General features: G+C 41.1%; 1 protein-coding gene and 1 pseudogene across 1 annotated transcript in view; one reads left to right on the top strand and one right to left on the bottom strand.

The window, feature by feature from the left end:
* Nucleotides 1-27,885, bottom strand: part of Col19a1 (collagen type XIX alpha 1 chain) — a 300,361-nt gene that overhangs the window by 68,089 nt on the left and 204,387 nt on the right. The window contains exons 13-14 of the mRNA XM_059281419.1: nt 12,293-12,346; nt 2,684-2,725 (exon numbers count right to left, since the gene is read on the bottom strand). Of these exons, the coding sequence (XP_059137402.1) occupies nt 2,684-2,725; nt 12,293-12,346 (96 nt within the window). The remainder of the gene's footprint in view (nt 1-2,683; nt 2,726-12,292; nt 12,347-27,885) is intronic.
* On the top strand, nt 17,205-17,779 carry LOC131893730 (ADP-ribosylation factor-like protein 3; annotated as a pseudogene).

Below are 27,885 nucleotides of genomic sequence, written 5' to 3'. Positions count from 1 at the left end.
CTGCCATTGCCATCTACATCAACACTGAGTTGGATTCCCTCAGTGGTTCCGAGTCTTAGTATTCTCAACCTAAGATGTGCCTATTAAGCTCAAAGTGATCTCTGTGCACATCCTAGGGCAACATGCTCTCACACTGTTGTTTCAAGGTGCTGCTAGTTTCCAAATGATGGGCTGTTTTTCATAATTCTAAATTGCTGGTGAGTGTATTAAGAAGTGGTATATTATACAGCAGCAATAAATCATTCACATGTTGATGTATTAAAAGTACTCTTTTAGTTAAATCTTATTTTACAACCCGACTTGAGTCTCCTCCCTTCAAAACTATGATGAGGTCTGCAAAGAGGAACAAGACAAGGCACTAAGGATGGTAATAGCTCATAGCAAAAATGAGCTAAATGAGACCTCATGAGCAGAAGGTACAAAGGGAAGAAGAAAAATGAATGTTCATTGAGAGTCCAATTTGCACTGAGAATTGTGGTTCCAGGTCAGTCCATCTCATTAGACTTTAATCCTCCCATTAATTCTTCCTGTAGATGATTATGCCCACTATACACATGGGAAAACTGATGCTTAGGGCAATGAGGCAGCTTCCCAGGGTGATACAACAGTTGACACCATAGTCAACTTTTAGTCCCAAAGCTGATGCTCATCCCACCCCTCAGTGGTTCCCAGCCCCAACTGCACGTCAGAAACATCTCACACATGTCTAAGTAACAGAGATACTGGTCTCCCTCTACCCCAATTCCCTGTGCATGGGGCTTCAGAACAGGCCTTGTTCTTGTCCTCTCCTGGTGGTTCTATGCGCAGTCAGGATTTGGGACCCCTGACTACATCACAGGAGTCAGCAGAGACCCACTAAGGAGTTTACATTTTCACTGTGAAAAACACCATTTTCAAAAGCCAAGAGATGGATCCAGATTAGACAGGAAGTAGATGTGCGTGTAGAGTTGACTTCCTTCTTCCAGCAGCTGCTGCACTGGCTTTCTGCCTTTACATGGTCTATTGGCAGAGCTGCTCCTTCATTAATGGTACTTTAAAAAACCCTTTCATAGGTACATTGGTATCAGGCACAGCATCAAGTTCCCTGTAGACTCTTCTAGATCATTTATTTGGGTAGGAAGATATAACAGATATGCCACCGGCTTTTTCTAACTCCACTTAAGATTCTGAAGCAATTAGAAAAGATTCCAAGTGGAAGGAATGGTCCCTGAAGTTTGAGATACACCTGTTTTCCAGAATCGAATTTCTCATCAGCGAGGTCTTAAGAATTTCTAAGTGACATATGTTTGCTAACGAAGAGGGCAACACAGAAGCCAGCTGTTTAGTTTCAAGAATTGAATCACCATTTAAATGCTTTAAGGGCATCGTACCTCCCTTCCCCACTCAGCTGTCCCGTGTGACAAGCTTTGTGTCCTCCTGTCCCTGCAGCCCACATATGTCCAATCGCAATTGCTTAAAATGCAATGCATTTGTCAGGCTGGGATGGCTCCACAAGCTGTTGGTTCACAGGAAATAGTGTTGTTCAAAAATCCAAGACGCAGGAGTGACTTGGGTTGCTATAGAATCATTTTAAAACCATTTTTTTTTCAGAGCATCCATGTTTTATTTATGTATTCTGCCGAATTTTCCTTTTGAATGGCCAGTCTATAAGGAACTCACTGTTCCTGCTGAGAGGATCTTTTAGGGATAGTTTCTGGTGAGAGATACACAATCTTTTGAATAGATTGGCTGTGCTGATTTATAAAGCACAGAAGTCATATTTCTTGGACTTGTGTCACAGTATTGTGCCCTCAATCAGGAGAACTTTTACTGGGTGAATGAATGAAGGTAGGTCTCACAGGCTGTCTGCCTGCGGAGTATTTTCAAACCTTCATATTCCTGTCTGCAGATTTAATGTGCTTTTTTATTTTTTTAAAATATTTTCTCTGACCATGCCACACTCAATGTGTTCACATTCACGGTCCAAGGTCATCACAGTTTTACAGTCAAACTGTGCAGCGGAGTGATATTTTCTGGAGAAAAGTTAATCTACCGTCTTCACAAATGATAAAACTGGACTTGCAAGTGAGGGTGATGAAAAAGCAACGGAAGCACATTGGTGTTTTAACTTGAAAACTGTTTTTGAAATAATTGCTTGGCTAGACTCCTACTGGGCATGATAAAACCTCACCAAAACAAAACAAAATAATCCTGCGACAGCTTCTGTTACAAGAACAGAAAACCAGTGAGCTTGAGCCACAGGCATTTTGCCAGTTGGATCTTCCTTCGGATGGTTTTGGCTGCCTGCAAGGATTGCAGACCGTTCTTTTTTTTTTTTTTTTTTAAAGATTTATTTATTATGTATACAGCATGTATGACTGCAGGTCAGAAGAGGGCACCAGATCTCATTACAGATGGTTGTGAGCCACCATGTGGTTGCTGGGAATTGAACTCAGGACCTCTGGAAGAGCAGCCAGTGCTCTTAACTGCTGAGCCATTTCTCCAGCCCTGCAGACCGTTCTTAAGGGTGTTTCTCTTGACGCATCTCCTCCCTTGTAGAACACCCCTGCTCAGTAGCGCCCCCAAGGGGCAGCATCCAGCTGCTGGTCAGCGCGCAGGGGAGGCACCTGCTCACAGTGACTGCTGCCCCCTGTAGGTGAAAGTGCTCAATCATTTTGAAAACAAAAACAAAAACTGGTATTACCTTTTCTCCTTTAGGGCCACCAGCTCCGTGCTCACCAGTTCCCTGGGTAAAAACAACCAAAAAGTCCAGTTGTTTTTAATGCATTCAGTCTTTAAAAGCAGCTAGTCAACTGTTAGTACTTTTAGGTTTTATGGATTCTGTGGCATTTTTGTCTTTCTCACTTTATTCCTGTTAAGGTAATTAATATTTAATCTATTTGAAATAAATACCAACTAAATATCTCCAATGTTTGTTCTTTTCTGGTGATCTCTCCAGGGGAAACGTCACAACTCCAAGGGCGGTGACTTCTCTTCATGTTCGTACCCGCCAGACTCAGTTGCACTCCGACTCTCCTGCTCTTCCTACTCTCAAATATTTACTGCCTTAATTAGAGTCTGCCCACCCTGGGAGGATGAGTGTGCTTGTCATCATACAGAAAAAGTAAATACAAATTGCTAGGAAGCACTTCAGCCTCTGAATCCTCTGTGTGTTGAGAGAGAGAGAGAGACCATTACTAAAGACTGGAAGAGGACAGGCAGGCCCTCATTAGTGAATTTCCAAAGCTTTGGTCCAGAAATCCTCCACAGAAAATCTTTACTCCCCTAAGCTGTGTGGAACCTGTAGACTGACACCTCAGAACTGCAGCCAGGTGACCCCAGCCTCTGCCTAGTACCAAACATTGATCAGTCACGACTCCCCCATCTGCATGGCGGAGACAGCAGAAGTGAAAATGACATGTGCATGTGGCTCAGGCTAACCTCTCAGGTCCCAACATTCACCAGTTCCACCTGTCCCCATTTCACAGAAGGAATTACAGGCTGGAAAGCTACATGCATAGTAGGTCGCCCTACTAGGATCAGGACTTCCCCGAAGTGGAGTCCCCGCATATCACCGCCCTGGCAGCTACTGGCTCTTCTGTTACATGTCATGCTGGCTGCTCTTATTATAGTTTGACAAATAAATGTGTTTTTCTTCTTGTCTGGTTTAGAGTGAATCTGTCTATTGATCACCAATAAGCCCGGTGACTGCCACGCCTTGGCCTTCTTAGGGAATTTTATCATTGCTGTTAAATAAAACTAGCCAATTATGTAAGCTGTAGCTGAAGTTGGCCAATTTCTTTAAGTATTTCTTCTTGCCTTGGTCAGCCCATCTGTTCTATCTTTTGCAAATACAAAAGAAAACACAGTTACCCCAGGGACTTGCTTCTCATTCTTGGTCAATTTTTTCAAAATCAAAATGGCCGTAATGTTCCTACCATCCCAGATAATTGACGTAATAAAAACTTCAGACAAATTTCCTCTGACTCCAGCTTCCCTGCTCTTAGAATCTATAATGTAGGAAACTTGTGCTCTCACGGTTTGAAGAATTCCTGTGGTACCAAGTTTACTGTACTTGATGAGTGGAACCTGAGCTGCCCTTGCCTCTCTCTGGGCTCCCTTTTCTATGTCTTCATCTCTGTTTTAGGCTTCTCTTCTCTCCCCATCTAACTGTAGAAGGTTGGTCTTCCTTAGGCCTTGGTCAGGCTCTCTCCTCAGATAACTCGGCACTCACACTGCCCACCCTGTACCCTTCCTTGTCTAGCCCCACGGTTAGGGTATTGTTTAGACAAACACAAGTTTATATGCCTATCATATCTCTTCCTTTCTCAGTTTTAGACTTATGTATCTAATTCTAGAAGCAACGCACACCCAACAAATTAAAAGATGAAATGAGAACACACATGTATGCATACATATGAGAGGAAAGGACGGGCTGACAAGAACGTTAACACTGATTAATCCAGAAGTAGGATTATGGCAACGACTATCTTCATAATGTATTCCTGAAGGGCTTTAATTCTATTTTACAACTGAAAAATAATTAGGAAAGGAAATCTTCCCTTGTCCCTCTTGTCTACGGAAGCTAGCCCCTTCAATCTGGTATTGTCTCACACTCTCTGTCTCTGTATGTCTCTGTCTCTGTCTGTCTCTGTCTGTCTGCCTCTCTGCCTCTCTCTCTCTCTCTCTCTCTCTCTCTCTCTCTCTCTCTCTCTCTCTCTCTCCCTCCCTCTTTGAGACAGGGTCTCATGTGGCTTATGCTGGCCTTAAACTTACCATGTAGCCCTGCCTGGCCATGAACTCCTGATTCTCCTGTCTTTACCTCCCTAGTGCCGGGATTACAGGCACCGCCCACCATGCCTGCTGGGCCATTTTCTTTTCTTGTCCCCGACATTCAATTGACCATCCAGTCTAGCCGCCCTCATGGACCCAGAAACAAACTTTAGAGATTTCCTGGAAAACACTAGTCACTTTGGCATGGTGCCGTCTACTGTGCCTAAAACATCAGCATGTCGCCCAGCTGTACCTTTGCTTGGGTGTTTTTAGGGATATTGGAATGTAATTTTATCTAAGACATCACTTCTTTACATGTGGCCTTTGGAGTTTAAAGCTCTAGGTGCTTGGACCACAGGGCAGAAAAGCATGGATTATTTCTGGTGAAGGTACATCCTAGTGCAGGCCAGCAAACTCCACGGCACCATAGCTGAGGTGGTTTGGATCTAACAATCTCTCTGTAGCCCTAAGACATACTAGTCTAACAGTAAAAATTCCCAAATTTTGATTTTCTGATGATTTTAGTCTAGAAAACCAACAAGGCAGTATATAGAACACAGTATACTTGTTTTACTCAGTAACCAGGTCAGGAAATCCATCCCTGGTCCTAGGAGCTCCTGGTGCTATTCTCCATTCTTGGGTTAATAATACAGCTGTCTCGAACTTGAGCATTTACTCATTGACATGTAATATTCTCTTACCTCCTCTATCCAAGCTAATGGCATCGGACAGTTACCCAGTTTTACAGGAATAATAAGAGACAGGTCTTCTAGCTTCTAGACCTGTGGTTCTGCTTTGCAGTCTCACAATTTTGACCCTATTTATTAAAACTTCCTGAGATACAGTGTTAACAGTCATGGTGTGTGGCTTGCTAATTTGTCTGCTCAGCGGAAGAATTCTGGGTGTGAGCAGTGTCCCTTTGTTCCCATCTGGGAAATGGTACGTAGAACTTTGGAACCATGGTCAGGCAGTAGGAAGACTCAAGGCTGCTCTGATTCTTTTGAAGAGAGAATTTCTGGTAAGAATGCTCTGTGGTACACATGTATGGATGAAATGAAGGGAGGAGGTAGCCATTTTTTTGTAGCTCCCAAAGAGTAAACAGCAATTTCCTTTGGCTAAACTAAAGAAAGAAGCCAAGGACATGAATGCCCTGTTAAAACATGGAGTAATCGCTACCCACTCAAGTACTCAATGCTTTTAGGAATACGTCGCAATATCCTAGGCATGAGGAAAATAGAAGCTATTCATTGAGGACCGAGACTGTGAACCTGCTTCACTCATTCATATGTAGAAGCCTGACTCCCAGGACTTCAGAATGTAAATTTAATTTGACAACATGGTAGCAGATGTAACTAGTTATGTGGTAAAGATAACGATACCTTAGTATGACCATGTCTTTATAAAAAGAGAACACAGAGGCATACATGAAGGAAGGTGTCATGTGGGCGTGGGTGGGGAACCACTGGAAGGTAGGAGAGGAGCTTGTAATGCATTCGTCCCTAGAGTTGTCAGTGGGGTCATAGCCCTGCCTTCAACTTTATCTTAGACTGCCACTCTCTAGAACTGAGAGATGGTAAATGTCTGTTGCCTGGACTGCTCCATATGTGATGCTACAGGAGTCAACCTCTAGGAAATTCAAATGCATTAGATGACCAACAGCACAGCACTCTCAGGGTTGAATGAATATCTAACGTTGGTTCAAAGTCCAGCTTCTCAGTTACTTTTTTAAAAAAAAACAAAACATTTTGCTGGCCACAAAAGGGATGGAAGGACACAGGTAATATTGCAGCCCTCTCTATAATCAAACCAAGTTACAAAAGTTCATATGTCAGTGCCTAAGTCCTCAATGTTCCGTAAAGCCAGTGGATCTTGGCCATGAAGAGGGAACGTTGGAGGAAGCAATGTATTTTATCTTGACTGTCAACTTGATGAGATTTAGAATCACCATGGAAACGAATCTCTGGGAATGTCGGGGTAATCTAGACTAGGCAAATGGAGGTGGGAAGACCCAACCTGAATGTGGGTAATACCATCCCGCAGGGCTGGGGTTCTAGACTGAACAGAAATGAGAAAGTGGGCTGGACACCAGCAGTCATCTCTCGCTGCTTCTTGAAGACTGATGCAATGTGACCTGCTGCCTCAGGTTGTTGTTGCTATGACGTCCCTGTCATCTAACTGTGAGCCCCAGTAAACCTTTTTCTCCTTAACTGCTTCTCTCAGATATTTTTCTCACAGTGACAAGTGATTAATTCAGGAGATTAGGACTTAAAGTTCAGTTTTTAAATCTTCAGGGGCCAGAGGGTTGCCACCAAGGAAGCCTTTGCTTTGCGTATCCTTGTTGGATTTGTGCTTGAAAAGACCTTGAATGTCTGTTTTTGGACAAGAGTTTTCTGTCTTTTCTAGTCTGTGGACATCAGTATGAAGTTATACTTTGATACACGAAGGGAAATAGATTATTTGGCTATCATTTGTTTTGGATCAACTGTTTGGGAAAGTGAACAATTCCCCAAATTGGTTGCTGGGAGGCATTGCATCAATCTCCAACAGCTCAAACTGAGCCTCATTATGGGACAAGATGATATGACTGTGCATTTGCAATGTCCATCTTTAAAAACATGTTGGATGTATACCACACAAGCACTCAGTACTTAGTCTGCATAGACCACCCTTCATTTCCATCTATGGAGCTCATGCCTTTAAAAGCCGATGGAACCTATCTAATGTGCAGCAAAATCCCCACAGCTGAAGGCAATGAAGAACACTGTGGCTGGGCACTGAGCAGACTTTCCTTGGGGAGAAGTGTGCATGGAGTTGATGTTGCTCTGCAGAAAACCCAGCAGGATGAGAGCAGCTGTCTGAAAATGATTTCTGTGAGAGCGAGGGAAATGTATTCTCTTTTTAATCATTGCATACGAGAACACACATGTAATCTTACTGACTTCACTCTCCAGTGATTGCTCTCATTTTCGTCTCTTCTTTTGTCTTCTATTTTTGATTTGTGCTGTGAAGGGAGAGGTTTCTTATGCCCATGTTTCTCCTCTGGGTGATACAGGGATGTGCACGGGAATAGATCAATTCTGTTTGAGGACCAAAATGCAAGCGCAGACTGCTGGGATGAGGGAGGAACCATCAGTCTTTTAGTTTGGAGCAGGGAGGGGACCTGTGTGAGGAGCGTGCTTGCTACTCATCCTCCCATGGGTAGCTGCCTCAGCAGAATCTGGGATGCGCAAGGGCTGTAGCTGCTGCCAGAGGAAGAGCTGAGGTCTGGGGCTCTGTGCAGGCATCACATAAATCAATGCCAATTGAAAAGGGAAGATTGTTTTAACCTTGGAGTGTCACTTTATATGTCTCAATACATGGTCCATTATTTAATCTCAGCTCCTCCCCCACTGTGCTCATTTGTCATAGCCAGACCATCAGGCATGCAACAAACTGCAAAATGCAACAACCTTACTATCCCAAACCAGATGAGGGTGTCAGGGGGGCAGTACCAAGTGAAAAATGCACCTTGCTCATCACAGCACACTCGGCCCTTTGCTTTGTGAAGAAGAAATGGCCACAATACAAAAATATCATTCAGTGGGTGCTGGGGGATGGGCTTCCTTATTGATTCTCATGGGACCTCAGTGTAGGAGCCCCATCAACTCTCCTAAGGAAACAGAATAAATTGTTTGGTAAGCTATCTCCCATCAATCACTATAGACATAAACACTTCTGATTCAAAATGGTCCTATTACATTATTTAGGGGAGAAATAAGCTTTGGTTCCTCTATTTACCCTATTATCTTCCAGCCCCAAAGCCACATCCTGTGCACATGTGAACTAATGTGAAGCTCGTTTCTGTACTAGCAATGATAGCAACTGAGGTTCTTTTAGGAGAGACAATAGCTAAGTTCCAGGTATCCATGTGCAAGTCTCAAAACTCCCCACTCAGCTGCTGTGCTTGGTGCCCATTAAAGCAAGTATAACTTTCAAGTCTAAAAATTAACGTCCCCAACTTCAGACTCTAAAATACAAAGGTTCCATATATTTTCATTTAAGGGAAAACTGACTCATTGGTAAGAAAAAGTATATATAGAAGTAGTGTTGGGAGACCTGTAAAGACATAAGCCTTGAAAGTTTTGCAAGGGTTAGCAAATATTTAAGTAGCTGAGCAGCAACTTGGTACATTTTGTCCTGATGGTGAGAGGAACATAGTATAGTACTTCAACTTTTCTAGCTGACTTGTGACATCAGACCCAACTTATCCTCATTATTTTGAAGCTTTTATTGTAAGCCTTATTTTATAACCGTAGATGTCATTACAAATGTCTTCATACTGATTCAATTTAGATACCCTTTAAGCTTACATTTTTAAAGCTTGCCAACTTCTAATGCTTAAAAAAAGTTTGTATCAATTTATTTAAGGTATTTAATAAAGGATCAGGAAACATTATAATCATCCTAACACAGCACTCCCTGGAAAATCTACACATATGAAAAGATTCAAGACAGGATCATGATCTTAAATTTATCAAGAGCAATGAAGTGTCTACATGTTTGATCTTAAATTTACCAATTATGGATTTTCTAGGCTTTTACACTGAATTTAATTTGACGAACAAAGAGCTGAGATTTTAAATTAATCAATTTGTCCTTGAAAAGCATTAAAAATATGTTTTTGAGAACCAGCTAGCTTCAAGATGGGTTGGGAGCTTGAGAGATGGCTCAGTGGTTAAGAGCACTAGCTGCTCTTGCAGAAGACCAGGATTCAGTTCTCAGCACCTATACAGTGTGGCTCACAACCATTTGAAACTCTGGTTACAAGGTATCTGACACCTTCTTCTGGCCTATGTGGGCACCAGACATGCATGTTATGCGCGCGCACACACACACACACACACACACACACACACACACACACACACACACAAGCATTCATAAAAGAAATATAAGTAAATCCTAAGAAAAGACTTAGTTTGGAGCACAGATTCTTGGAATATGTGAACAAAGATGTGATGGGGGAATGTCTTTCTGTATGCTGTGAAAATATGTTGCTCTGATTGGTTGATAAATAAAGCCATTTGGCCTATGGCAAGGCAGCGTAGAGGCAGGCAGAAAATCCAAGATAGACAGGAAGAGAAAGGAGAGGAAAAAGCAGACGCCAGCCACCACCAAAGGAACAACATGCCAGCAGACTGGTAAGCCACAGCTACATGGCAACTTATAGATTAGTAGAAACGGGTTAACTTAAGATATAAGATCTAGATAGCAAGAAGCCTGCCATGGCCATAGTTTAAAAATAATATTTTAGCCTGTGTGTGTTTATTTGGGTCTGAGAGGACCAGCAGGTGAGAGAGATTTGTCTTGACCACAGGCCAGGTGGGACACAGAAAAACTTCAGTTATAAAGATGCAATATTGGTTACAGAAATTTATAGGAAACAAACTCCAGACAACAAAACAAAAACATTTTTCTGTGGCACAAGGTATCAATGATGAGCTGGTAGCTGCTGAAGGGACCCCAGTTGCTGTCATTTGGGGCAATGAAGGACAAAATCAGACCCTATATGTAGTTCTTGAAGAATGAACCCTCCAATGAGTTCATCCCTATCTCTGCGGTTATCAACACCATTCTTGGGTATGATCAGGAGCTAGTCTTGCCGTGTTGATACTTCCATGGGAGTATTTTTTTATTCCAGCTGTGGTGAAAAAAATATCAAGGAAGTTACAAGCTCTTCCTATCCATCTCTGGGGAGGCTCTCACTCTTGATCTATGGGATGTGAACATGTGCCTGAGGCCTTGGTTTTGAGAAATGCAGTTGTGCTGTGACCCAGAGCTTCAGATAACAAATAATTTGCTTAGGCTCTTCATTATCAAACTTTGAACTATTGCTTTAAAGTTTATAAAAACAAACCCTTGGTTTATAATATATTTAGGAACTTTTAAAAAAATTAAATTTGGAAACAAGGTATTCAGTATGGGAAGATGTTTTGAGCATATGTTTCAAGGTCTGAGATGTTAGGTGCTGAGGGCTGTGGGAGTATACAGCAGGTGACAACTAGTGTTTGACAAGTTGACCCACCAGATGTATAACTCCCTGATGGGGAGCCCCATCTGGCAAAGCCGTGGGGTCACTCGTTGTGGAAACTGGTTGTTTTCTGTCTGTAACTTTCTTGGGTGCCACTGCTATGCCTCCTAATAAGAACAGCCATGGGGTGCTTTCCACAGCCCTTTGGTAGTGTGTTTTACATCTTTGGGCATACTTATAGCTGTGCGTGGTCAGGTTATGATTTCTGTTTAAGCTGTATAATCCTGGTGTATAAAAATAATACCAGAATATTCTTTACTGACACAGGAAAGTAACTGTATTCTCAGTCAAAAAGACAGTCTTTTGCACATTTTGCAAAGACCTTAGAACTAGTCCAAAACAGACTAAGCTGCCCCTACAGAATATACGCAAAGACTAATTCCCAGGTGTTGTTTATTGCTAAATCAAGGCCAGGCTCTTTACACTAGATTAACTCCTTGCAGTAGCTCTCTTTCTGCATGTATCCTGACCACTCAAGGTTCAGCCAATTGTTTAATATCTGGGACTCCTCACCAATTTAGAGCTATGTGCATGGGTCAATGTGACATTATTAGCCTAAGAGAAATTATGTGACTTATCCTGTGTCTTGAGAATGGGTAAGGCCCTGAAAATGTAACTTATGATTGTCCGGAGTTTGGCTGTGGAGCAGGGGTGGTATGGAGAGATGACTGTGTAGAGCTATGTGAGAGCTGCTTTAGAATGTGAGTGAAGTGTGTGTGTGTGTGTGTGTGTGTGTGTGTGTGTGTGTGTACTGGGTGAGAGATGAAGAAGAAGCAGCATGAGAGAAGTGTGAGGAAGTGAGTGGGTGAAAGAATGAGTGAGTAAAGAGTGAGTGACTAATGTAGAAGCATGTGTGTGTGAGTGAGTATGTGTGTGTGAGAGAGAGAGCTATGTGAACGAGCTGCTGCTGTGTGGAGAAGCTGTGCCTAGGAACTGTGTAAAGAGCTGTGTGGTGAGAGAGCTACGTAAATGAGATGTTTCGCTGTGGCTGTGTGGAGATGTGTAACTGTGTGGAGGCAAAGAAGATGAAGCTGTATAGAAAAGATATGCATGTAAAAGAAAGATGTATAGATAGCCATGTGAAAATGTATATATGTAAAGATATGTAGCTATATGTATAGAATGTAGCCGTGGGGAGACAGAAAGAGTCAGAGAGCATTTTTAAGATGAAGTAAAAGAGAAAGTTAACATCAGAAAGCATGTATGTTTCCTTATTTCACCAGTTATAGATAGATTAAAACTTATTCGCAGTTACCCTCAGATAAAAAAGTCTAGCCCTCAGATATATAAGAATTTTTCCTAAGCCCTTGCCACTTTCGTGGATTTTCTTACATCACCCTGGAGGTGGCCTTGGAACAGGCTCTCCATAAGCCCACCAATAGTTAGGAATTGATAATACTTTCCCCCCCTAAAAATATAACCACATAAAAATCTCTATGCACACAAGTTGTGGGAACAAAGAAACTGTACCTTGTTGAAATATCCACCAAAAGTCTGTTGCAGTCCTTGTAATCCAGGAGGTCCCTGCATGAGAAAGCAAAGACAAGCACGTTTTTCAAAACAATGTGTGCTTTAAGCAATATACCCACAGTCTATTTTGTCAAATACTCTAATGATAAAGAATTCCGTGGATATCAACATATAATCAGATTCCTAAAGTTCTTTTTTTTTTTTCTAGGTTAAGTCTTAAAGGAACCAGAAGTACAGATGTAAGTGGCAACAGGAAACATTTACAAGTTTAACCATTATCAAGCTCTTTACTAAAAGGGATTCCATCCACCGGACTATTCCAGGAAGGATGTCATAACTTTGGTTTATTTCTGAGCTTTTCACAGGTTGTAATGAGTGCTTTGTAGAAATGCATGCTACCACATATTGTTAATGTAAAATGTGGAGAAGTACTTTTTTTCTATTGATTTACTCTTATGAATTTTTTGAAATGGGATACACATGGATCCTAAAATGGGATACACATTTTAGACCAGCACCACACGTGTAAAACCTCACTTTTAAGACAGTTATTATTGTCTTGGTACTATGTACTTGGCATTATGTTCAGCTTGGGCTGGATGGAAAGTAAGAAGTGAGACAGCCGTCCATCTTTAGAGCTACCAGGAAGGCGGGGGGTGGGGGTGGGGAGATGAGCTCCTTAAGATTTTTAAAGGTTACATTTTTGGGAGAGAATATAAGAAACACCAAGTTTAGCATTATTTTATGTAGGAGCTGCAGCCAATTTAGACTCAGCTATCTCAGACAGGAGATGCATATACTTCATCTAGGCCTCAAAATTTAAGAGGAGAGAAAATACTATAGAGACAAAGTTCCCAGTGTTTTACCTAAGAAGATAAATTTGATGATCAAACAAGTTAAAGATGCACAAAAATTATTTTTAAAATGAGAATTTAAGTTTTGAAATATGAAGAAAAATATTTTAAGGAACAATAGCTTGTCTATGTTCTGATTCAGGTTAATATCTTAGGAGTGTGGACATATTTAATGCTGGCTAACATTTACGCCAGATGTTTCCTATGAATAGCTTGTGGTTGAAGATTATTTTAAAATGAAATCTTGGCATTGTGCCAGTAAACATAAAGGACTTGAGGTTGGGGTGATGAATGCCTGGGAGCACGTTGCTGTGATACTTGAGATAATAATGGGCCTGTAAGTGATGGAGCTTGCTGTGATCAGAAAGACAGACAATGCTGTTTCCTGGCCGAAATAAAAAAAAAAAAATGAGCTAATGTCAAAAAAGAATTCTCATGATTCCATTATCCAGCCTTGTGTAAAATATTCTAGGTCTGTTAGATGAAATAATGAGGAACGCAACGATTGAATTGAGGGTGGTTGTGGACTTTTTAGCCAAAAACATGCAAGTTAATAACTTATTCTTCAAATACAGGAGGCAAGATATTCCATACATATTGATCTTTCTGAAAGTATATATAAGGCAAGGAGGAATTTTGGACACCATGGGTAGTAGCATCAACATCAATTAAAGCACTAAGGAGTCTAGGTGTCAAGTATTCAGTCTGTGTGTTCATTATAAGACCCTTTGTATGCAATAACTGTGATAAGGTAAATTAATTTAGTTTCATATGCCTTCTTCTAAGTATGACCATTAATTATGATGGCTTCTAAGTATAGTAGAACAATTAAATATATTGTCTCCTGAATAGAGTCTAAGGATCAATCAAATAATAGCATCCCAAATTTATATGGTGCTAATTGTGTGCCATTTATTATAGCAGAATTCTATATGGATTAACTCATTAAATCCTTGCAATGGCACCACAATTGAATGTGCCATCACTACTTATGATTCAAAGATAAAGAAAGAGAAAGTACTGTTAATTGGCTCAAACTCAAATCACTGTCATCCGGGAGGGCTAAAATTAAAGTCATCTTGGACCTACTCTTATCTTTTTTTTTTTTCTGTTTCAATTGATTCATTGCACATAGTGCCATGTTTCAGAAGAACAGCTTCTTTCAAGTATATCATGTACTTCAATCATATTTACTGTCCAGTATCCCAACCCCCCACCTCATTCTCTCTCTCCCTGTTGGTCTTATCCTTGTACCTTCTGTTTTCATCCTCTGTGTGTGTGTGTGTGTGTGTGTGTGTGTGTGTGTGTGTGTATTTAAGCATCTATATAAAAATCTAGGATTCAAAAATGAGAGAAATCATGTGATATTTGTTTTTCTGATTCTGACTTATTTTGCTTAAAATGATAATTCCAATTTGCATTCATTTTCCACTAAGTAACCTAATTTAATCCTTTATGGTTGAATAAAACACCATTGTATACACATAAACATATTCTTTCCCTTTTTAAATCTACTGATGGATACCAAGGAAGATTTCACAACTTGGCTGTTATGAATAGTGCTTTAATAAAAATGATATGCAAAAGTCTCTCTGTGACATATTAACCCAACATTTCTTTGGGTATATTCCCATAAGTGGTATAGCTGGGTTATAAGGCAGATAGATTTTTATGTTTTGAGGAACCTCTATAGTAATTTCCATAGTGGCTGGACTCACATCCCAACTAGTACTGTACAGAAATTCCTTTCTTCATGTCTAGAATTGGCTGTCACTTTCTTTCTTAATTGTAGCCATTCTAATTTTGATAAAGTAGACTCTCAATGTAGTTTCAGTTTTCATTTCTTCGATGACCAAGAATGTTGAACATATATTTCTTGTCAATTTGTGCTTCAATTTTTAGGAACTGGTTGCTCATTTCATTAGTTTGTTTATTGACTGGGTTGGGTTGTTTGATTTTTTTGGTGTTGAATTTGTTAGGTTCTTTTCCTCCCATTCTGTAGGCTGCCTCTTCACTCTATTCGCTGCTTCCTTTGATAAACAAGAGCTTTTAGATTTTGAACATAGCTGTTGCTGGCACTACTTTCTGAGAAGCCTGTATCGCAATGTGTTTTCTCCTTGACTATTTCAGAGTTTGGGGTCTTACATTCATGTCTTTGAATTAGATATATTTGGATTTTTGTACAGGTTGTGAATGAGACAGAAATCTCTCCAGTCTCAATCTTTATATATGGATATCAAATTTCTCCAACACCATTAGTTGAAGAGACTGTCATTCCTTCAATGCATGTTTTTGTCATGTGTGTCCAAAATTAGGAGTTTCTGTCTAGTCCATGACTCTATGTCTGCTTTATCTTTTCTTTTGCTAATTCTGTGTTGATTTGCTTTTTATTTTAAAAACCTTAAAATAATAAATTTTATTTTCATACTATGTATTCTGATCACTGTTCCCCTCCCTTATCTCCTCCCAGATCCTCCCCACCTCTCCACCATTCTAAATCCATGCCTTCTTTTTCTGTTTAGAAAGCAAATGGGCAAAACAAAACAAAAATAAAAACAAAACAAAACCCAGAATAAAATCAACCAACTAAACAGACAACACCAACACCCAAACAGAGAAAAGGCAGGGGAAACATATACACACATATGAATAAAATCCCCAATCAGAAACCATAATATCCAAGCAAAAGATCAGTCAGGTAAAAAAATTCTCAAACAAAGCAATATGAAACAAAAAAAAAAGTCTCCAAAACTATGAGTGAGCTTGTTTTGTGTTGTCCATCTACTGCTGGCAATGGGGTCTCCCCTTAAGTTGGTTTGCACACCCAATGAAACTCCATCGGAGAACTCAGGCTATTTGCCCAGGCTGTCAGATGCTCTCCACAAGCTGATGGTAAGGCTGCGTTGCTGATGGCCACATCTACATAATTCACTGAATGTGGAGAAGTTGATCTGGTGCCTTCGCGTCTACCGACTAGAGTTCGTGGTACTGGAAGGTACTGTGCACACTCTCTGAGTAGAAAGGTAAACACCAAATCATGTTGATTTACTTGATATGGCTCTCTAGGTCTATGCAACTGACATGAAGCCAGATATCATGATAATTCCAGTTTCGCTCTTTCTTCTTCAGATTCCTTTGGCTATCTGGAATATTTTATGGCTCTATATGAATTTTAGAATTTTTTTTCTATTTTTATTTCTCTGTAGAATGTTACTGGAATTTCAATGGGAATTTCATTCAGTGTGTAGATTATTTTTGGTAATATAGCCATCTTCATAATATTATTTCTGTTGATTTGTGAGTATGGGAGCTTATGATGGCTAATTGTTGGTTGTCAATCTAACACAGCTGGGAAGAGGGACTCTCAACTGAGGAACTGACTTTATCAGATTGGCCTGTGGACATGTCTACAGGGATTGCCTTAGCTGTAAACTGATGTAAGGGTAACTGGTCCTCTGTGAGCAGTACTATCCTTAGACAGGTGGGCCTGCGCTATGAGAGAAAGGTAGCCGAGCAAGACAGGGGAAGCAAGTCAGTAAGCAGTTTTCCTCCACTGTCTGTCTTAGTTCCTGCCTCTAGGTTCCTGTTTTGGCTTCCCCTGATGATGGACTGTAACCTGTAGGACAAATACATGTCTCCACAAGTTGCTTTTGGTCATGGTGTTTATCACAGCAACAGAAATCAAACTAGAACAGAAACTGCTATCAGGAATGTGAAATGTTGGTGTGAGAAACCTAACCATGTACTTTGTTCTTTCTTTTCCTTTTGCCTTTGGATTGTGGTGGTGACATTTGAAACTTTGGGCTAGAAAAGACAGTGAGTGACCAGAGCTTAATAGGCTGTTATCGTGGGAGCTTAGGAGATAATGTTGAGAGCACACGGTCAGTGAAAGCCTGGCTTTGTGCATTTTAGAAGGAACTTTGAGAATCCTTTAAAGAGTTGGATTAAGATTCTGTGGAAGTTACCCCTGATAATGGGGAAGGGAGGAGGAGGGAGAGGAAAAGAGGGAGGAGTCAGGGGGAGAGGGGGAGGCATATGAAGAGGAGCTCGGTTTGAGGATGAGCTTGCTCTCTGTTTTGCACAAATTGAAAAGTCTAACAGTCCAGGAGGTGTGAATCCTTCTCCTGGGCTTGGATAATGCTGGCAAGATGACTCTGCTGAAGCAGCTTGCATCTGAAGACATCAGCCACATCACACCTACACAGGGTTCTAACATCAAAAGAGTAGTCACAAGGTTTTAAACTGAATGCATGGGACGTTGGCTGACAGCGGAATACCAGACCATGCTGGTGGAGTTCTTTTGAAAATACCGGTATTCTTGTAGATGTAATTGACAGTGCAGACAGACAAAGATTCTAAGAGACAGACCAGGAACTAACGGAATCACTGTAGGAAGAAAAGCTAAGTTGTGCCGTCTTTGCTAACAAGCAGGATCTGCTCACAGCAGCCCTGGCCAGCCTCTGAGACTTGGAAGGGGTCTACACACCCTTCCAGACCAAGTCTGGATATTCAGTCCTGCTCAGCTTTCACAGGCGAGGGCGTCCAGGATGGCATGAACTGGGTCTGCAAAAATGTCAATGCAAAGAAGAAACAAAATCTAGATGAACGGAGACACTGGAGCTGTGGGAGCTGAATTCAGGCCTGAAAAACACTGATTTGCTACTTTTGGACCAAATGCTTTTCCATCTCACAGCTGTGTGTAGAGAGGGGACAGCAGTTTACAAAGAGTCCCTATTCCAGCAGTCGATTTTAACTGATCTCTGAGGTTCAATAGTTTTTCAAATAAAGGAATTTTATTATTCCCTCCGGAGGGCAGGAGCAGAACCTGTGGAAGTGAAGCCTTTGCTTCCCTGGGATAATCAATGCTGGCATCTGGAGCTTAAAAACCCACAGTGAGTAATAAGAGACCAGCATCAGTAAGGCAGAATCTTCTGGGAAGGTTGTATGTTTCCTTCCTCAGGGGCAACATACAAGCGGTGGTCCACCGGAGGCTAACGCAGCATTTCCTAGCTGGCAAGCCTAACTTGGCACTATGAACCAGTCACATGGTACTGTTTTTGATCATGTGAAAGCTGCAGAATCAGAGGGATAATGGTGAGCAGCTGAGATGTGGCACCGTGAGGCAGGGTCACAGTGCCTGAGGAGAGGCCAAGAGGCTGTTGGTGAAGGAGCGATTTGAGTTGCATTGGAGAGCCTAGTGCTGAGGATGCCGGGAAACTAGAACACGGATCCTTCCACCTTCCACTGTCATCTCCAGTTTCTTTCTTCAGCATTTAAAAACTTTAATTGTAGAGGGAGTTTACTTCCTCAATTCAATTTATTCCTGGGTATTTTGTTTTCTTTGAGGCTGTTATGACTGTGCCTATTTTTCTGAGTTCTTTCTCAACATGCTTGTTCTTGGTAGCAAGTGACTGATTTTGTATGTTGACTTTGTATCCTACTACTTTTATGAAATGTGTACCTGTTTCAAGAGTTTCCCAAAGTCTTTGGGGCCTTTTACTATATAGATCATCACATCACGCACACATAGACTTTTATGGCTTCCTCCTTTATTATTCATATCCTTTATTTCTCTTGTCTTATTGCCCTAAAACTTCAATAGCTATAGTGAACACAGAGGTCTGCTCTCTACCTCAAATCACACTTGTAATAATTACCATCATATTTTTTTTATTAAGTGTTGCCCTAGAGAACACAAGATGATGACTCTCCATGGTTTACTTCCCAAACAACAAAACTGGTAATTAGCACTTCTCATCATTCAGCTCTGCTGGCAGGGTGGAAGGATGGAAGTGCTTTGCTTTTAGATATAACCCTATTGCTCACTTAAGGGAAACTCCTATTTCTTTATTTTTTTTTAATCATTAGAGCTTTGAGAATTATTTGTTTCTTGCCTCTCACATCCACCTTCATGCATTCTTTCCATCCTTGATAGGAAATCGTATGCCTGAACATTTCAGAATACAACTGTAGTCAAAAATGCATCCTATTGCATGTTGGGAGAAAAGGTGTCTGAACAATACAAGTTATGTGTGTGTGTGTGCGGGGAGGGGCTTCAGAAGGCAGGAAAAAAATCAAGGAGTAGGGTAAACAGGGTGGTGCCAACAGAGTAGCAAAACAACAGGGTACTGACAGGAAAGTTTAGGGGAGAACTGGGTACGCTTCTTTGTAGATTGGTTATCTGCCCAATGAATACAGCTGTATTCCATAGACACAGAGTATATTCTGGATCTAGAATCCTGATCTTGTTGAACTTACTTTTGGGAGTAGAGTGGGAAAATATAGGCGGCTGTTCCCTCTAAAACAGTAGCAAGAATACAGCCCACCATAAAGAGCCACAAGCCAATAGAAAAGTGAAAACGATTATTCAGATACCCAGATGATCAACACATCTACAAAAGTGACATCCATATTTTCACATCTTCTTGTCATAAAATGTCATATTACAAAATAGTGTTCCAAGTGGGTTTGATCTGAAGAGTTAAGCTCTACTACTTAATCAGATGATGGGCATTTATGGTGACATTTTCCTTCGAACTTCTTAGTCAGTGTCGTACTCTGGGTACCATAAATTCAAGGACTGATATAATAGAGATTTATTGTTGACAGTCCACTGCTGCAGCAGTACTTTAAATAAGCTCTCCCAGACAGCTGAGGAACCAGGCTGAGTCTGAAAGCAAACACTGGAACAGATAGGGAAGAGTACATGGACACCGACTTCAGCCAGTGTAGAGAAGACTCACTTGATTATTTTGAAACATTCAGAAAAGAACAACTTCAAATGAAGCACAAGATGATGACCATGGATAAACTCCAACTATCTATGTGCCAAGAGTAGCTCAGTGTATGGTTAGAAAAAACAATATAGACCTTGTGGTCTTAGAACTGAAAGGCATTCCTATAACCACATCACCAAGAAATGTGCTATTTTTCCTAGCTTCTCTTCTAGTTTTCAATATAGCTGGAGAAGACTCAAGGAATCAATTGTTTCAAGTTTAGCAAGTGCCCCCAGTCCTATAGCGCATCAATCAATTCTGAGAAAGGAGAAGTTAAAAACCTATGGTGACAAGTCTCCAGGCAACATGAGCTCCAGGGCATTTGAAAGGTCATTTTCTCTTTAAGACTTGTGTTTAAGAACCAATTGAGAAGACACTGAGACAAGTCACACTCAGTGAAGAGGAGGGCATGGTCACAGAGGGCATACCACCATTGGTTAATCTACTTACGAGTTCTAGCTAAACTGAATATAGCTTAGTATAGAAAGAATATCAGAGTATCCTGCTCACAACAGAGACTGACAACATGACTGAAGTAGAATCAGGGCTATAAAATGTCTTTTTTTTTTTTTTTTTTTTTTTTTTTTTTTTTGTGGAGCTCTGATTTGTTACTTGGATAGCACCGGAAGATACAAGACATTAGAGTTAATGTGAGCAGTACACAATTATACAGCAGCTTTTAACGGCTAATGAACTCCAGGGAAGCACACCTGCCTGGAACTCAGCTGTACTGATGTACACTGATTTGAGAGGTCTATAAACTTAGCATGAGTAGAGATGCTGAGGTTGCAAAGAACCATGCCTGGTTGATACAGGGAATAAAAGCGATATTCAATTTGGGAAGTTCGTATTCTCGGTAACAGTTTTAGTGGCATTTAGGGAGTCTTTGGCTAAATTCTTGCTGGATATGAAAAGTAGAAATATCATGATGTCTATCACCCAGTTATCACAGATAGCATATCACACTATCATGGTGTGAAGTGAAGAACTGTTGTTCTCAGCTTTTCAGTAGATTTCAGTTTGGGCTGCACATTCTTGAAGTTTGAAAGGTAGGGTGAATCTACTGTTAAGTTTCAGACTTTTTTAGGGGCTTAGCTACACTCTCACTTTTCAGCAAGTTCACCTAGTATATTCATCTCAAAGGAATATAGTTTTGTGTGTCCCCCCACTATTTTTTTTTAATCATGAACTCTGTCTGCACATCTGAATGATGCAGATTTAGCCCATCCTGAACACTGAGTCAAGGTCTCAGTGGCTCCTTAGCCTCTGATCATTCACTGATCCTTGCTTGTGAAGCATTCCCATCTCTGTTAAAAAACACTCTTTCCTGCCTCACAGCTTTGCTGACAGCATCCTTGAACTATCTCAATGTCACTTATCTCAATGTACCATAGCCCTTCAATGTCCTATTAGTATAAGGAGGTCTTCCCAGGACTCATAAATATGTATTATGAGTAATACACAACTATCTCTGGCCTTGTGGATTTCTAAGTAACTTCAATAATGACCTTTGAAATACCAGAAACTTCTGTGAAGAAATTTGTGCTAAAAATACTCTGCAAAATTAACTTTACTTTAATATCAAATGGGAAGCTTAGTATTGGTCAGTTTTTTGGGTTCCTATTCCAAGGCTCATTTCCACTGTTCAAATGGCTAGTGAGAAAGGCAGAACAGTAATTACTTTCCCCCAGATAATTACAAATTTCATTTGGAAGTCACAAGATCTCAGACATAGGAATAGCAACAATGATTGGAAATGCTAATGTTAAAATGGACTTTTCTCTCATATGTGTTTCCACTTATGACACATTGTACAGGACTTAATACAGCCCACTTACACTGAGCACAGTGGCTCATGTATTCATCTATAGTCTGCTAAGATGAAAACTCCTGGAGGACAGAATTCCAACTACTATTGAAATTCAGCATATAACACCACTTGTGACATAGGGAAGCTTTCCAATATATGTTCCCCTCCCCATTCCCAGTACCAGGTATTGTCTGAATTCAATAAATCATTGCTTTTACAAGAAAATGTTCATAGGATAAGCCGACTTCCCCCTTGTTCCTTTGGCTTCATTTATAGATAGTCACACAAAGAGCAGAGAGCTTGCTGCTTCTGGATTCATAAGAGACAGGTCCCACAGATTGAGATTAATCTGAGAACTTGGCATGTCAATTGGAAGCAAAGCTGTAGGGAGCACTGGCCAAGTAGGGAAGAGTTCATGGGTGGGAATTTGACTAGAAATACACACACACACACACACACACACACACACACACACACACATATATATATATAATGAGATTGTACTGTAACTCTGAGGAAAAAAAAATCAATAAGGTTCCTTAGAGAGAAACAATTGGAGAAAGCATTGTTTTGTTTTTAGGAAACAGATCCTTGGGGCTAAAGAGATGGTTCAGGGTTTAAGAGCACTTGCTGTTCTTCCAGAGAGGACCTGGGTTTGTTTTCTAGTACCCACATGGTGTTTTTCACATCCATCTATAAGTCCAGTTCCCAGGGAACCAATGCCCTCTTCTGACCTCTGTAGGCACCAGGTATACACATGGTACACATACATACGTGTAGGCACTCAAAAGTACACATAAAATTAAATAAATATAAAAATGAAACATAGACACTTTCATTTGTCTTAATATTTGCTCTCAATGGGTTTTTCCAGTGTCTCTTGAGATTTAATTCTGTAAATTGAATAGTTGTAACTTTACAATAAACCATTTGAATTATATATAGTGAGAGAGGAGATGCTGACATTGGCTTTCTCTCCTACATCTATGCATGTTTGTGCATGTGAATGCAAGCATGCATATGTATACACACACACAGGCTTCACATGCTCACATGTATGCACACACATACATGCCAGCAACAAACAACGACAACACCAACTTCCCCTGAAACAAAACAATAACAACAACAGCAGCAAACACCAAAAAATAAATCCCTGAAACTCAAATATCAAGACAGGATTTCTGGAATCAGAAGACTCACTTCATATTTGTTCATATTTGGGATTCTATTGGAACATCCTAGGAATGTGGCCAGATACTTCATATTAAGCCATATTTGATGGCTGATAGGAGGAGTCTTTTTATTCATGCGTTCTATCTACTCTCTGGTTTATGTTACAGCTCCACAAGTAATCCTTATTTAGTTGGTATTAGGTTTTACCAGCATCTCAGATGCAAATATTCTTGGACAATGCAATTCTATAGATTCATATTTCATAGCTCATGGTAATCCTGTAAGTATCTGCTTCCTTATATTTTCTAGGATTGCAGAATGGTGTTATTGCAAAGACAATAATCTAATCTGAGCTCGTGATAGCTTAGTGAAGCGAGTACTATTATATTCCTCACTTGGCAGATGGGAAAATCAGGTGCTTTCCTCACTCCCCCAAACTACACAATTAAACAATGACAGAATCAAGTATGCAGTGCATTCCATTCTAATATGCTCATATGAATTGTTCTTTATGTAGTTATCCACACCAAGGGAATGGAGAACACTAACTAGGAAGAGAAACAGGAGAAGCCAATACCAAGAGAGGGAAGTGGTTCAGTAAAAGGCACAGGAACTCTAAAATCATGTGATTGTACCACCCTCAGGTAGAGCATCTCCCTTTCTGATGCTGGGCTCCATGGAAAGAAGTCACTTCTTTGGAGCCAAGTCTTAAGGTTACCTTCAATTATCAGAGGTGGGAACTCAGACAAGAACACATCCATGAGTTGGGTTCTGAGAGAAGATCCACATGGAGACAAAGAAAGACAACCGGAAGGGCTTTGACGGGAAATCTGAGGTGTTTTCCTTAAGTGTTTTGGTTCTCACTGAAGATCTGATTTAACAAGGTTTCCAGGTGTGTATTTATACCAACAATCTTGGACCAAGTTTCTTTGTAATGATTTGAATAGAGGAAGGTACAAAGGAGCAAAGCAAAGCAAATAGAAAAAGCTGTAAGCAGATGCTCCTGATTAGATGTCAAAAAGCAAGCATCTGCCAGCCCCTTTGTCCAGAATATGTTAGTAGGTTCAGGGGTAAATCCCAGGACAGACAAAAATAATAACAAGGCAGGGGATGATAAAGCGGGGGCAAAGTAACAATATTAGTAAGTCCTAACAATTACTTGAGAGAATGATAACTGTGATAGCTCATTTCAGCTGTTTGTGCTGCTGTAGCAGAATACCCGAGACAGGGTAGCTTATAAACAATAGGCTTATTTTCCCATAATTCTTGAGGCTGTTGTGGGGCAGGGAGCGGGGGAATGGTTCTAACTTTAAGGTTCTGGCCTCTGATCTGATGAGGACCTTCTTATTGTATCCTCACTTGGCAGAAGGCCATGATAGTGAGCTAGCCACATGCCAGGAAGGCTTCATTTATAAATTGCCTTAATCCTGTTAATGAGGTCAAAGGCTAACAGATTTAGATTTGACTAAGACTTTGAAAGCAAAGCTATGGTGCAGCTTTGGTTTAATTACCCCTCCAAGTCACCACCTTCCAATGCCAAAAATGTCAGTTGTGGAGAGGACACACTAAAACCCCAACCTAGGTGTACTTGTTATGGCATTAACTCTTTCAACAACCCAGCGAAGGGATACTCTCCTGCTGGCAGATGTCTTTCTGTATTCTGTGAATATATGTTGTTCCCATTGGTTAATAAATGAACTGCTTTGGCCTATGGCAAGGCAGCTGAGAGGCAGGCAGGAAAGGAGAGAGATGGGAAAGAGAAAGTTGGGGTCTGGACAGAGATGCCATCCCACCATCATAAAGCAGCACTTAATGGCACACAGGTAAAGCCAGGGAACATGTGGCAAAATATAGATTAATAGAAATGGGTTAATTTAAGATATAAGAGCTAGCTAGCAAGAGGCCTGCATAGGCCTTACAGTTAGTAAGTAATATAAGTCTCCGTGTGTTTAATTGGGTCTGAGCAGCTGCAGGACCAGGTGGGACACAAGAAAACTTCCAGCTACACTCTCCTTCTTTTATATGTAACATAGGATCAAATAACTTACTCAGGGGCAGCCAGTGAGGGAGAATCTGGTTTCAACCCAGGCGCTGTCTGAGCCCACAGCTTTAACCTTTTAACTCTTTCTCCTAAACTGACAGAAGAATAAAATCTCAAATCTCAACCATCTTTTAAAGGCAGTTAAAAAAAAAATCCAGATGGGGTCATTCTGCTGTAAAAGAGGACAGAACCCCTCCATATGATAGAGGATCAAGGAGGGCCACACAGGGACAGCTCTGAAATCTGGCGTTACATCTCAAAGACTTCCGTGAGAAGAAGAGATGGAGGGAAAATCACCAGAAAAGATTTAGAGAATGAGGAGAAAGGAAAGAACATGGAGACAATGAGATCATGGAGGACTTAGAAAGACAAGACAAGGCAGCAAGAGAGGGCAGATGCAGAGGACAAGGTAGGAAGACCTTGACCACGGTCAGCAGCTAACTGAGCTTCTGAGGCTAACACCAGCGAGGGGCAGGAAGCCTCAGCGTTTACACCATGGTAAGAGAAGAGGAGAAATAGCAGTTTGCAAAGGAGGCAGAAGAGAGACTCCATAACCAAATGAGCAAAGTCACCTGGGGAGGATTTTGATGATCTCAAACTCCCGTGAGCATGAAACCACAGAGATGATTAGTTGTGAAGCTGTCACGCAGAGAAAAAGAAATATCCTCCTAATAAGAACACAGCAGAGCCGCTGTGGTCTGTCCTGGAGGAGAGATGGGTCCATCAGCACCGAGGGAAAATGAAGGCTTCAATCGATGCATCTGAATACTTCGGTTTCAACATCAGGGAGAGATTTCCCCTATACAAGTTAAACAAAATTTGCAGCAGCCACATGCTCAATCCAGGTGAGTTTCTAAAACTTCTGAGTAGTACTGTGACACATGATAGTCAGTACTGTGATGCATGATGTTCAGTACTGTGATCCATGATGTTAAGTACTTCGACCCACCATCTTCGTTACTGTGATCCATGATGTTCAGTACTGTGCCCTACTATCTTGAGTACTGTTACCCATGATGCTCAGTACTGTGACCCCTCATATTCTCTTGTCTTAGCTGCTTTGCCCCACCGTGGCATATATTTACACCCTACCTTTAAAGATCCATAGCTCTTAAGGGTCTTGGTCTGAGATATTGCCAGTGCCCTGGTTCTGAGACTGAGAAGCTGTGTGGTTATCAGGTGAGGGATTGTGGAAGAGGCAGCTTCTGGATCTTGAATGAGAATTTTTCCCGTCTGCCACTTTGGACATTTTTCAAACTTGTTCCTCTGTGTATTCTAGGAAAGTGCTCACTTGCGCTGGGCTTGTCTGCTTCTGGCCTGCATACTGAGCTGTGTAATTGAGGGAACTCAAGCATAGGCAGTTCATGGTTGTATGAATAAGCAGACTACTCAATATGTGACCTGATTGTTTTCCAAAATTGCACAGTCCCTGGCTTCACTTGTCATTTTGGAGCAGGAGTGGGAGGATGAGGCTGTGACAGTGAATGCTTTTCAATGAGTATAATTAATCCATTTCATGAAAACAGATTTTCTAAATTATGCCATGAATTGCAAACATTTTTAACCCTTTACACTCCAAGTCAGGGAAGCATCATTTTGGAAGGTGGATGTTTCCCCAGAGATCAAGCTAATTCATCTAAGTCTCATTGTATTATTGACAGAGCAGTACTTTTTGACTGATACTCAGGGCATGAATGTTAGGAAATATAAATGATTCCTCCCTTAATACTGCCATTCTGCTTACCCATCCACAAAATGTCCCATACTCATCTCTCTGCAGTATGTCCCGAAAAAAAGAGAAATACTATTTGTCAGCTTCCTGCAATATAAGGAGCAGCAGGAATCTTTCAAGTCCTTGCCACCCACGGAAGCAGCATCAATGATCCAGTGTAAGGTGATAAAAACCTGGGCACATGAAAACCAGCAAGCATGGAGATGTGTGAAAATAACTGTTTGTATCCAGTGGTGTCCCCCCAAAATTCCCCACCAACAAAAGCCACACCTTGAGAACAGCTGTGCCTCCAACCTTCTTGTCTGGCCTCTGGAAACCTCTCCACACACCACCCAAATCAGGACTAAAGTTGGCTCCCAAAGGCCACAGAGGCAGCCTCCATCTATCAGCCCTCTGCACTACCGTTTACTGTAATTAACTGATAACATTCACTCCCTTTAAAAGCATTGAGAGAATGACAAGACTTCCTGTGCAGAGAAAATGCATTTTTTAAGGGACACTGCTGAGACTCAAGATAACCAGGCCGATGTTGGTGGCTCTTACACAACCAAGAAACACGGAGGCTAAGAGCATGTGGGAAATTCAAATAGCTGTGGACTGCTATAGACAATGGGAAAAGTGCAGGTTTTATTTTATAGGAAGATTAATTCTTTCCTTCCAGCTCCAATGTCCGATACTGTTTCCCCTCTCATTTCCATATTGTACTAATGATCCATCTGCAATTGGCAGCTGAACCCCTTCACTACATAAAATGTACTCAGGGTTCTTCCAGGGGTGGAAGAACCTGACGGCTGTAGTTTAAAAATATTTAGTTCCACTGCACGGGGGATCTCCAGAAGAGGGAACGCTGGTGATCTTGGGAGCAAAGACGTGATTAGTGACAGTGAGTGACCTTTACTAATTCTGGAGAGTGGGATTCCTGGTGTTAAAAATGAATTTGAAATACTGTAAGCACACTAAATGGTACAGAAAACAACATGATAAAGTGTTATGAATTTGGAGGTGGAGGCTCATAGGCCCCACCCCAAATTTAGTGTCAGTGGACAGTTGATGGATGCCAGGGGGGGGAGAGAGAGAGAGAGAGAGAGAGAGAGAGAGAGAGAGAGAGAGAGAGAGAGAGTTTTCTTTAAGGGTGTAACTTCTAGTAGGTTCATGTGCCAGTGGATGATCCAATACCCCATAAGTTAGGGATAGTACAAATTGT

The sequence above is a fragment of the Peromyscus eremicus genome, chromosome 16_21, assembly GCF_949786415.1.
Source record: "Peromyscus eremicus chromosome 16_21, PerEre_H2_v1, whole genome shotgun sequence".
Lineage (NCBI taxonomy): Eukaryota > Metazoa > Chordata > Mammalia > Rodentia > Cricetidae > Peromyscus > Peromyscus eremicus.
Note: the sequence above shows the minus strand (reverse complement) of the source record. Positions and strands in the feature narration are given on the sequence as shown.